Genomic DNA, 12,802 nt, shown 5'->3' with positions numbered 1-12,802 from the left:
CTCACTAAAAGAACGAACGACTACTAAAAGATTTTGAGCAATATGTATTTCTGCATCACCCGTTCCAATGCTATGATTAGTCGAGGCCTATCCAATAGCATAGCATCGACCCATTTTAGATCGCGCCCTTTAGACACGCCCCTTGGAAATTGAACAACGCACTTCAACGCAGAGGATCCAGAAGGATTTCACAACGCGTCCATTGGAAGATATCGAGGAACATGAACATCCCCAATGAAGGAGAGTAACGTTTCCACTTGCTATAGGAATTTAGTGAAGCACTAAATAGTTAATAATAATATTGATAAAATGTGGTCACCATTTATTGACTTTTTGGGTAAGACTTGCTTTACTAATATAACCGCGTTAAAACCGCATTAATTTACTTTTCTTGTGTAGTTTCCCACTATTCATTAAATGTTATAGAAGTAAAAAAGTAACCAATAGAACTATACACATTTGTACAACAATTAATCATTATACAGGATTTGAACATTTTCTATTCAAGCTCATGCTTCATAATATTTCCAAGGATTGCAGAGTACCAAATGATTTATGAACAGTTGTTTTTGTTCAGGAGCGGATTGTACACCCAGAGGCTTCAATAGAGCGGGTCTGGAGCTGGGAGCTGCAGGTGGATGGTGGCCAGGAGCCGTTCAGTCCTACAGGAACAGACGGGTGAGCCGTGGAACTGCACATCCTATAAACTCCTCCTTGGCGTGGTCAAACGGTTCAGAATAAAACTGGAATTCAGTCATTGGTTGTGATTGGCTTGTTAGCCAAGCGTTCTCAGCCACTAGGACTAGTGTCCTAGATTAGATGTGTGGCTGGGTTTGGGAGTTTATAGGAAATTATACCTCTCAAGAACGCACAGAATGGGAGAAGATAAGCTATTGATATCTGAGTGAGCGAGGAGAAAAAAATCTCCAGTGTTTAAATGGATTTTGTCTTGTTTCAGTAGAGGTGATCGAGGCGGTCGTCTGGAGGTGCTCGTCTGGAGGTCCGTGGCGGTCGTCTGGAGGTGCTCGCCGTGAGGTCCATGGCGGTCGTCTGGAGGCGCTCGCTGCAGGTGGAGGGAAGGCCGGGAGCCGTGCAGCCCAACAGATGCAGAACGGTGAGACACGGAACTGCACAGCTGCACATTTTTTCTAGGCTTGGTGAATTGTTTAGAATTAAAACTTTGACATGCAGCCACAGCAACTCTGAGGTGTTCTGAAAAATGTCAGATGCATTCTCAGCCACTAGGACCAGCTCCAGGATGTAGGCTAGGTGTGTGTGGCTGGCTGTTGGGTTAAATAATACCTCACTCAAGACTGCACAGTAGGGCATCAGGGAGATCTGTGGGAGCTAAAGCAGAGGAGGAGTTGATTATCTGCATCATGTACGGGGAGAAATGTGCAGTGTGCAAATGGAACGTGTCATTCGCCTTTCAGAAGGACTGAGGCGGAGGTCCTGGAGGCAGAGGCCAGCCTGGAGGCGGCGGTGGCCTGGAGGTCCTGGAGGCGTCCAACCTGGAAGGGGCGGCATGGAGGGCCAGGTGGCGGCTCCTCATCCAGTAAAGTTAAACTCATCTTCAGTGCATCCATGATGAAAGGGGAGAAATGTTCCAGTGTGCAACTGGAACTTGTGTCTCACATTTCAGAAGGGCCTGGAGGCGGCCAACCTGGAAGGCCTGGAGACGGCCGAGGTCCTGGAGGCAACGGCGGGCCTGGAGGTGGAGGCGAACCTGGAGGTCCACAGAATGGGAGAAGATAAGCTTTTGATATCTGAGTGAGCGAGGAGAAAAAAATCTCCAGTGTTTAAATGGATTTTGTCTTGTTTCAGTAGAGGTGATGGAGGCGGTCGTCTGGAGGTGCTCGTCTGGAGGTCCGTGGCAGTCGTCTGGAGGTGCTCGCCGTGAGGTCCATGGCGGTCGTCTGGAGGCGCTCGCTGCAGGTGGAGGGAAGGCCGGGAGCCGTGCAGCCCAACGGATGCAGAACGGTGAGACACAGAACTTCACAGCTGCACATTTTTTCTAGGCTTGGTGAATTGTTTAGAATTAAAACTTTGACATGCAGCCACAGCAACTCTGAGGTGTTCTGAAAAATGTCAGATGCATTCTCAGCCACTAGGACCAGCTCCAGGATGTAGGCGTGTGTGGCTGGCTGTTGGGTTAAATAATACCTCACTCAAGACTGCACAGTAGGGCATCAGGGAGATCTGTGGGAGCTAAAGCAGAGGAGGAGTTGATTATCTGCATCATGTACGGGGAGAAATGTGCAGTGTGCAAATGGAACGTGTCATTCGCCTTTCAGAAGGACTGAGGCGGAGGTCCTGGAGGCAGAGGCCAGCCTGGAGGCGGCGGTGGCCTGGAGGCAGAGGCCAGCCTGGAGGCAGAGGCCAGCCTGGAGGCGGCGGTGGCCTGGAGGGCCCGGCGGCGGCGGCGGCGGTCGGCCTGGAGGGCCCGGCGGCGGCGGTCGGCCTGGAGGGCCCGGCGGCGGCGGTCAGCCTGGAGGGCCCGGCGGCGGCGGCGTCCTGGTGGGCCCGGCGGCGGCGGCGTCCTGGTGGGCCCGGCGGCGGCGGCGGTCAGCCTGGAGGCGGCGGTCGGCCTGGAGGGCCCGGCGGCGGCGGCGGTCGGCCTGGAGGGCCCGGCGGCGGCGGCGGTCGGCCTGGAGGGCCCGGCGGCGGCGGCGGTCGGCCTGGAGGGCCCGGCGGCGTCCTGGTGGGCCCGGCGGCGGCGGCGTCCTGGTGGGCCCGGCGGCGGCGGCGGTCAGCCTGGAGGCGGCGGTCGGCCTGGAGGGCCCGGCGGCGGCGGCGGTCGGCCTGGAGGGCCCGGCGGCGGCGGCGTCCTGGAGGGCCCGGCGGCGGCGGCGTCCTGGTGGGCCCGGCGGCGGCGGCGGTCAGCCTGGAGGCGGCGGTCGGCCTGGAGGGCCCGGCGGCGGCGGCGGTCGGCCTGGAGGGCCCGGCGGCGGCGGCGGTCGGCCTGGAGGGCCCGGCGGCGGCGGCGTCCTGGTGGGCCCGGCGGCGGCGGCTCATCATCCAGTAATGCTAAACTCTTCTCCAGTGCATCATGAACGGGGAGGAATGTCCGGGGTGCAAATAGAACGTGTGTCTCATTTCAGAAGAAATGAGGCGACGTTGCGGAGGTCCGGGCGGTTGGCTCGGTGGAGGTCCAGGCGGTTGGCCCGGTGGAGGTCCAGGCGGTTGGCCCGGTGGAGGTCCTGGAGGAGACGGTCCCGGCGGTGGAGGACGGCTGGGGGATCCGGCGGTGGAGGACCGAAGGCGGGTCGTGATTAGACCAACCAGCTCCTCATCCATGGAAGGTAAGATCTTTCTCCAGGTCAATCTGATCAACGAGAAAATCAAAGAGCGCAGCCATGAAATGGTGGTGTCGCCATTTGGGGACTAAACTCTAATGTTTAACTCAAGTCACTGCAGTGTTTCCCCCAGCACTGTATGGTTAAGGCCGTCTTAACAGTAGGGCCCCGCCTTGACTACCAATGTAGAAAAATTATATATAAAAAATAATTATGCAATAACAAAGTGCAAAACTCATAGGGAAAGAAAACATACTTTCCTCAAGTACAAAAAAAATGAATGCAATTGAAAAGGCGGTTGTATGTATAATTGCGAACTGAAACCCTCACCGAAGACCCCCCCCCCCCCCCCCCCCACCAACTTGACTAAGACATTGTCTGGGGGAAACACTGAACCGGGTTGTATCACTTAGTAGTGAGTACACTAGGGTAGCTGGTAGGGATGGGCATAATTAATCGATGCTCGATAATTGATCGTTAAGAAATGCGTCGATCAATTTATATTGTTATCGATCAAAAGGACGTTGTGTTGCATACTGTGAGTCTTGAAGCATTTAATTGAATATAACCCTGCCTACTGGTGGAAAGTGAATGGAAGAAGGTTCCCCAGGCTGTCAAAGTTAGCGCGACAATACCTCTGCATCCCCGCAACTTCGGTCCCGTCAGAGCGGGTGTTTTCTGCTGCTGGACTGACAGTTACAAGGCTGCGTTCGCGTCTGACCCCCGAGCATGTTAACATGCTTATATTCCTAAACAAAAATATGTAGGCTGGAGTTACTGTATGCTATGGACAGTAGGGACAGTCACCACCGTATGTGAGTCGCTCTTTTCTTTCTTAATGTGTTGACTCTCGCTCCGCTTGGTGCCTCTTGGAGTCGTTACATTTTGCCAAAACTGTGATATTTTAGCAACAAGTCCAGCCTTATATATGTTCAATAAGGTATTGCTTTTAGATAGACTAGTCCATGCAATTGTTTGTAAATGGGTGGCTCATCTTTTTGTTGCGAGCCTTTTCCGCGCGCCGGCTGCAGGCATTATATGTCGGCCTTTTCCCCCCCTTTTTTTCATAACAGTTATACAGTTTAATGCCCACTTTTAGCCTACTGCCTTTGTTTGATTATTGTTGTCCGATAAGTTCGCTACTTATTGTAATTGGAATAGGCTACAGATTTAGTCTTGTTGAATCGTTTCCAAACCTTTAAGAGCGCCTGTAGGCGCATTGTTCGGACTTTACGAGCGCCGCATAGGCCTATAACCTATAATGCCTGTATTTATTATTTTAAAACTGTTAAACAGTTGTAGGTCTTCAAGTTAACTGTATTGTATTAATTTTGGCCCATACATTATTGTTGGAATAAAGATTTCATTGATAAAAACATTAGAAAAAAAACATAGAAAAAAGTTAATGATTAATCGATAATTGATCGATAACTCTAGCGATGCTCGATCAAGAAAATTTCTTCAAATGCCCATCCCTAGTAGCTGGGTCATCTCCAAATGGTAACTGAGTGTTTGCTCCAGCAGGATTGAAGGAGTCACTGGGGATGAAGATCACTGCTCAGGGGCTGACGACCACTCATCTTTCCGGAGAAGGTACATAAATCTACAGCTGATGTGATTAAAGTTCTGCAGTTCAGATCCGCTGATAAATGGTCCCATACCGTATCCACAGCGTCCTCATGGTGCAGGCGGTCAAACCTTCACCTCTTTGAAGAGACCAAGCAGCTTGATGACTGACTGGTTCTTTATACTCAAGACCTCGTCCCGGAGCAGAGGACGGACCTAAGGCCCGCAGCGCAGCCGACTAGAGACTCCTTGTGGAACCGGTAAGATACTGGATGGACCATCTTGAAGACATTTTCATTTATTCAACAAGGTTAGTTTTGTTTGGCGGGTATGTTGCTTTGATACTAGGGGCTTCTTCTGTAACAAACTTTCTAGAGAATAAGATCTGACTTCAGCCAATCAGCGGGATGTCCTTGAACAAGAGCCAATGGCTGAAGGTGCTCAAACACATTCTTTTGACTCGCTCCTCTACTATTGCTGTAATCAAGCTGGATGGCTATTTTGCTCCTTCTACTGACAAAATCAAGTCTGCCACCTGGTGGCTGATGAGGGCGTAGCAACTCGGGGTACATTGGAAACATGATAAGAAGAGCCTGTTTTTGATGGTTGGATCGTACACCTAAATGTTTTTACATCAAAATATCGCCGAACCCCATGTTGGACAATGCTTGTTTTCATCCTTTCTATGTTTAGCTTTGATTTATCCTTACCTTTTCTTGTGACCCATTCCCCTTAGGTTCAATTAAGTTGACCTCTCCTTCAGGCGACTTAAAGGGAGACCAGATGTGCGGCAGCTGGGTGTCATGGTGCAGAGACCCAACGCTGGTAAATATTTACTTCCTCCTTGAACAGACCTAACGCGTCAAACGGCAATTAGTCTTTTCTGTGAACATCTCCACTGACTAGTGTGCTCTTAATTAAATTAAAGTTAATTAAATGCAGTAACTCCAATGCACCTGGAGGCTCGTATTGAATTTTTTTGAAACCTGGTTCTCCAGCACTAGGACTGTTGAGGTAAATAAATGCTTGTTTTTTCGCTAATTTAAGTCTATGAAATCAAATGCCGATTGAGACCAGATGGGGCTGTTCCTGCATTTATAGACATTTGATTGCCCTTGACACTGATTCTACTTTTTGCATCAATTTACTTCACAGTACTGAACTACACCAGTGTGTCCTACTCCCATAAACCCTGAGGATCCCTGGATGGCTACACCAGCACATTAATCCACACCCAACATCAACACACAGTGCACACTCTATAGAGCTCGTAAGTCCGCCCCTTGCGGCCGGACCTCGTGAGATCGTAAGATATGACTGGGTTTCAATGGAGAGAAAGTAATTATTTTCTCCATTTTATGTTGCACCACATTTTGGGGGAAGAATGTTTGAATCAATCTTTGTCATTTATTTCTGTACTCCATATCTGTAATCCCAGCTGTTGTATTTTAACACGGTAGCTGGGAACCCTCTTTATAGGGAGCGACTAGAGGGACGAGACTGGAAGCAAACCTGAGCCTGGATCTTAACCTTCTTTCTAAACCTAATGCCGCAATTTAACCGCAAATAAAGTGAGGCCTAAAGTAACTTGACTCTCTTGCCTAAACTTGCTTGCCTAAACTTGCTTGCCTAAACTTGCTTGCCTAAACTTGCTTGCCTAAACTCGCTTGTCTAAACTCGCTTGCATTAAACTCTCTTGCATAAAACCTGAACTTGCTTGGCTAAACTCGCGTCGCTTGCCTAATACCTGAACTCGCTTGCCTAAACTCGCTTGCCTAAACTTGCTTGTCTGAACTCGCTTGCATAAAACCTAAACTCGCTTGCATAAAACCTGAACTTGCTTGGCTAAACTCGCGTCGCTTGCCTAATACCTGAACTTGCTTGCCTAAACTCGCTTGCCTAATACCTGAACTCGCTTGCCTAAACTCGCTTGCCTAATACCTGAACTCACTTAGCTTGACTCGCTTGCCTGTACTCGCTTGGCTAAACTTGCTTGCATAAAACCTAAACTCGCTTGCATAAAACCTAAACTCGCTTAGCTTGACTCGCTTGCCTGTACTCGCTTGGCTAATACCTGAAGTCGCTTGCCCAATACCTAAACTTGCTTGTCCAAACATGTTAAACAAAGTTAACCATCCATAATCTTTAACCCAAACCAGACTTGTCCCTGGGTCGCTCCACTTTAATTTAGAAGTTTCTTCTTTTACCTCATCTGCGTTTTGAGTTTCATTCTTTGAGGGCTTGAAGTGCTTTGGAGGATATTTGAACCTTTGTTTGCCGCATCAATAAACATGCTTTATCTATTTTGTTTTGGATTGCATTTCTATGTGTTATCCGGCCAAATGTTCAGTGTCCTTGCATGTAATGTCTATGGTCTGACGATAATCTGACCTCTTCATGAAGCAGAATGTGTGTGAATGTTGTCCCGTGAGCGCCAGGCTCTCTGTGGGCCTGTCAACGTCTCTTTAGCAAAAGGTTGGAGAGTGAAATTAATTTTTGGGCCATTTTCATGTGTTCCTGAGTATTTCAGACCTGTGGTGTTTCACATGAGACCTTAATGGGAATAATATTCCCATAATTGATCATTAACCACCTCATTCTTTGGGATTACAAATCATGTAATTTATGAGCATATTTGCAAATGCCTCCAAATATAAGATTGTGTAAAAACGAATGAAATGTAACCTGCTTGATTTAAAGAAAATAAAACATCCAAATATTATAAACCTGTTTTGTGTTGCTCTCTTAGCATGTGGAAATGAGCAGATATGTTTAGCTCTGATTTGCTGCCTCCTTTTGGTGTGGTGCTGGGATTTGTTTAATATACTATTATCATTTCCAGGATAAGTTGATAACCTAGTATAGCCTACCCGGAAAAGAAGGGATATGATGGCCAGGGCAGGCTGTTTCGGTGTAAGTGAAATCCGCGAGTTGCTGATCATGTGAGAGAAGGTTATGGAGTCACATTAAAAAATACCTTGGAAGACGGTAGGCGATCTACGAGAGACGCAGAGGAACTTTCCTTATGAGGCTTGTCGAGATAAAAAACAAGTGCTCAGCAAAATGAACAATAAGTTGGAAGTTTTTGCACTTGTAAATAGTTAATTTCGTTTGTAGCCTTTACTCAGACGTGAGCTCATTCTTGCATGCGAGTGTCCGGCTTGGCAGTCTAAAAACATGATTCCCCACTGTTAAGTTGTCTCCTCATACAAAGTGTAACTACCTCCCTGAAGAGTAAAAATTTTGATTTTAGAAATTGTTAACATGGTAATATGAAAAAGTCCACCACTACACACCTCTGAAAACAGACGTGGCTCCCGTCCATACATCAGACGAAAGGGTGAATACCTGGAAGAGGCTTGGACACAAGTTATTTGAAAAAACAATTTCTTTTAATTTTCTTCTCACTTCTCCTGTTGTCCATCAAGGGTCTTGACAATGGACCTCTTCAGTGTCTGATTGGTCCTCTCCAGTCCGTTGGTCTGTAAAAACAGCAAAGTACAAGCAAGGGGAATAGAGTATTGAAAGCGTGTCACAAATATGTATAAGTTAATAGTAACATTATTTAGAATCTTATCGATCTTTCATTTAAGTCAGTTATATTTCTTTATTACACAGCTTTGTTGTACTCGATTCTGATTGGTCAATTAGGGCTTTCTACGGTCTGTTATTTCTGTATAGCAGACCGCAGCTATGAATAACAAATTTTTGCTATGGACGCCGTTCTGATCATATTCGCGTTGGGGTCCTGCATCACCCTGTTTGGGTTTATTTCTCAATGACAGTCTCACTGTACATTATCCCATACATAAAATACACTATACTTGAGGATGGTATGCTGATGTGATTCGGTGCCGACCCCAAACTCCTCAAACAGGGACGTGTTTACCTGAATAAAGGCATTCAACAGTTATTAGATTTGTTGTTTGCCAGTGTTAATCAATCACTGTTAAATGACACATCTACATGTGTAAATACTTCACCTTGTTCCAGAATTCATGACCCTGGTCTGTCAAGATGACCTCAGGAGCACCATGGGTGTAGAAAATGTCCATAGCCTATGGAACATCAAAAGAAGCTGAAATCATTCTCCAATCCCCCCCCCCCCCCCCCCCCCTCTGCATTCACAATATGTGGCTACGCTGCAAATGATGCTATGATTTACACACTTGTGATGTGACACTTGATGGGCCTGGCCTATCCATCCCTCCCTCCCTCCCTCCCTCCCTCCCTCCCTCCCTCCCTCCCTCCCTCCCTCCCTCTATCCATCCATCCATCCATCCATCTATCCATCCATCCTTTCATCCATCCATCCTGTTCACACATTTGTTGTTCTTGTTCCAGATTTGACTAACTTTGTTGTATTTATTGATATCCCCTGGCTCTACTTTGCTGTTCTTGTTCACACTTGCTGTATGTTTGCTTTGTTGTTCTTAGTTATACTTGTTCCCACTTGTTTTTGGTTCCACAGACCACAGCCTGATATATGTGGAGAGGATATTTTTCTAAACACTCAGCATCTCAAACGCTTCAACTCCTGGCTCCAGCTTTACATGCTGCATCCTCCAATATTATTTCATTCATCCAAGCATAATGATTTGTTATACTTTATTTGATATTTTTTGTATGGCTTAGACTTAAAAGTATCATGGTTGTGTGGTCAGCTCCTGCCTCATCAGAAGAAGTTGCCTGGAAACTAAATGCTAAATGGACTGTTGCTACTCTGCTTTCTCAATTGCTCTCTGACCACAGGCAGGCCTGCATTAACCTGCCATTGGGCCCTGGGGCTGAGAGGTTAAAAAAAGGGTCTACACGATGTTGGTAAATAAGACTGGAGAAAGAATTATACATAAAAAGGTTGGCACTATCAATTGGAGGGCCATTTGGGACGCTATTTGGGAGACTTCCAATACCTCCTCAGTTTCATGTTGTTGTCCAGTTGTATGGCGTCCTGGAGATGAGAGAGGCCTGTAATTTTTTTCATAGGTATACCTCAGCTATGAGAGATAAAATGAAAAAAAAAATCCAGAAAATCACATTGTCTGATTTTTTTAAGAATTTATTTGCAAATTATGATGGAAAATAAGTATTTGGTCACCTACAAATCAGCAAGATTTCTGGCTGTCACAGACCTGTAACTTCTTCTTTAAGAGGCTCCTCTGTCCTCCACTCGTTACCTGTATTAATGGCACCTGTTTGAACGCCTTATCAGTATAAAAGACACCTGTCAAAAACCACAAACAGTCACACTCCAAACTCCACTATGGCCAAGACCAAAGAGCTGTCAAAGGACACCAGAAACACAATTGTAGACCTGCACCAGGCTGGGAAGTCTGAATCTGCAATAGGTAAGCAGCTTGGTGTGAAGAAATCAACTGTGGGAGCAATTATTAGGAAATGGAAGACATACAAGACCACTGATAATCTCCCTCGATCTGGGGCTCCACGCAAGATCTCACCCCGTGGGGTCAAAATGATCACAAGAACGGTGAACAAAAATCCCAGAACCACACGGGAGGACCTAGTGAATGACCTCCAGAGAGCTGGGACCAAAGTAACAAAGGCTACCATCACTAACACACTACGCCGCCAGGGACTCAAATCCTGCAGTGCCAGACGTGTCCCCCTGCTAAAGCCAGTGCATGTCCGGGCCCGTTTGAAGTTTGCTAGAGAGCATTTGGATGATCCAGAACAGGATTGGGAGAATGTCATATGGTCAGATGAAACCAAAATAGAACTTTTTGGTAAAAACTCAACTTGTCGTGTTTGGAGGAGAAAGAATGCTGAGTTGCATCCAAAGAACACCATACCTACAGTGAAGCATGGGGGTGGAAACATCATGCTTTGGGGCTGTTTTTCTGCCAAGGGACCAGGACGTCTGATCCGTGTGACGGAAAGAATGAATGGGGCCATGTATCGTGAGATTTTGAGTGAAAACCTCCTTCCATCAGCAAGGGCACTGAAGATGAAACGTGGCTGGGTCTTTCAGCATGACAATGACCCCAAACACACCGCCCGGGCAACGAAGGAGTGGCTTCGTAAGAAGCATTTCAAGGTCCTGGAGTGGCCTAGCCAGTCTCCAGATCTCAACCCCATAGAAAATCTTTGGAGGGAGTTGAAAGTCCGTGTTGCCCAGCGAAGGTCCAAAAACATCACTGCTCTAGAGGAGATCTGCATGGAGGAATGGGCCAAAATACCAGTAGCAGTGTGTGAAAACCTTGTAAAGACTTACAGAAAACGTTTGACCTCTGTCATTGCCAACAAAGGGCATGTAACAAAGTATTGAGATGACCTTTTGTTATTGACCAAATACTTATTTTCCACCATAATTTGCAAATAAATTCTTTACATTTATTTTTTAAAAATTTAAAACACATTTTAAATAAATGTGATTTTCTAGATTTTTTTTTTTCATTTTGTCTCTCATAGCTGAGGTATACCTATGATAAAAATTACAGGCCTCTCATCTTTTTAAGTGGGAGAACTTGCACAATTGGTGGCTGACTAAATACTTTTTTGCCCCACTGTATATATATATATATATACAGTATACACCATATGCACCTTCCTGTTTACATTTAATATATTTTTGATATACCTTGGGCATTTTTGTCAGTGCAATTAGCGTCACAAATATAACATAATACATGTATACAAATATATATCTTGATGTTCTGCGAGAAATGTATGATTCGTGTTTCTGCCAAATTATTTAAATATTAGTACCGAAGCAATGTTGACGTATCAAATAAACAATTTTTTTTATCATCATACGACAAACAAAGACATGATTTCTTTGTTATTTTATTCCAAAGACATAGCAATGCAGACAATTCGAAAAATAGAAATGGTCAAGCGATAAAAACATTTACAAAAGCCTGACACATGACATGGACACGACAGCAGCGACAGATAAAATCCCCAGTCCTTCATAAACGATTCAGCGATGCAGGCAACACTGAAACCTCTGGTTCTCTCATGGCTCAACTCTAAACAGCTGAACAGTGGGGTGGAACATTGTCTGGCCTTTATCAATAGAACAGGAAGTAGAACCTATTGTCGATCCTCTGCTGTCTCCTTGTTTGCGTCCTCGTCTCCTTGTGTGTGTCTTCATCTCCTTGTGTGTGTCCTCGTCGACCTCTCTGTCTCCTCTCCCCTACTTCTTCTTGTTCTCTTTGCACGCGACCACATAGCGCTGCGCTACGTTGAGCGGCGGGGAGTAGCCGTCTGCATATGAGGTGTCCTCAAACAGCACAGAGTAGTCGTCTTGGGGCTACACAACACAACACACACACAAAACACATGCACATACACACAAACACCACCCACATATACACATGCATCACATTAACAGACAGCACACACACACAAAAAGCACAAAAAACACAAGACACTGGGTTTAGACCAAAGTCTTTTCAAGGGTTAAATGAATGGTTCTCAACACGTGGCTCGGTCACCTGGGCCCAGTTTTTCAAAAGTAATCCAGTGGGATTTCAGATCACGGATTGGATCAAATCTTGGAAATGGGTTTTCCAAAGCAAAAAAGGGATTCCGAACTATAATCAGATCATGTTATCCGATCTTACATTTAATCTGGATCAAACCGGCCTTGGTTTGGGATCTATTTGATCCAAAACAACAGGATTATTCTGATCGCATCTGAAGGGTGGATTCAGTCGGTCATCCTGAAATTCAATATTTGTATCACAGTGATCAAAACCAATAGTCCTTTTAAAAACGGACATAAAAGTAAGATGGATCAAGTGATCCTGGATAGCAAAACATGGGACGTCGAAAATCCGGTCAATTTGATTCACATAAAAAGTTTTTGAAACACTTGGCCCTGATTACACACAGCATCGTGTAGGGTCAATGAGTAAGGTAAAGTAAAGTGTGAGTGTCTGTGGGGGTATCTCACCCTGTGAGGAGGGCTGTGTGTA

At 46.1% G+C, this 12,802-nt stretch overlaps 1 protein-coding gene and 1 long non-coding RNA gene across 2 annotated transcripts in view; one reads left to right on the top strand and one right to left on the bottom strand.

The window, feature by feature from the left end:
* The first annotated feature begins 2,986 nt into the window (after nucleotides 1-2,986).
* Nucleotides 2,987-6,463, top strand: LOC132445604 (uncharacterized). The gene is made up of 6 exons (XR_009522659.1): nucleotides 2,987-3,125; nucleotides 3,174-3,302; nucleotides 4,821-4,889; nucleotides 4,969-5,122; nucleotides 5,599-5,687; nucleotides 6,018-6,463. It is a non-coding gene; the product is annotated as an uncharacterized LOC132445604 (long non-coding RNA).
* A 5,187-nt stretch (nucleotides 6,464-11,650) lies between these two features.
* Nucleotides 11,651-12,802, bottom strand: part of sgf29 (SAGA complex associated factor 29) — a 6,149-nt gene continuing 4,997 nt past the window's right edge. The window contains exon 10 of the mRNA XM_060035580.1: nucleotides 11,651-12,135. Coding sequence (XP_059891563.1) covers nucleotides 12,019-12,135 — 117 coding nt within the window. The 3' untranslated portion in view covers nucleotides 11,651-12,018. The remainder of the gene's footprint in view (nucleotides 12,136-12,802) is intronic.

Source organism: Gadus macrocephalus, chromosome 2 (genome assembly GCF_031168955.1).
Source record: "Gadus macrocephalus chromosome 2, ASM3116895v1".
NCBI classification, from domain to species: Eukaryota; Metazoa; Chordata; class Actinopteri; order Gadiformes; family Gadidae; genus Gadus; species Gadus macrocephalus.
The sequence above is the reverse complement of the archived record's forward strand: the minus strand, read 5'-3'. Positions and strand labels throughout refer to the sequence as shown.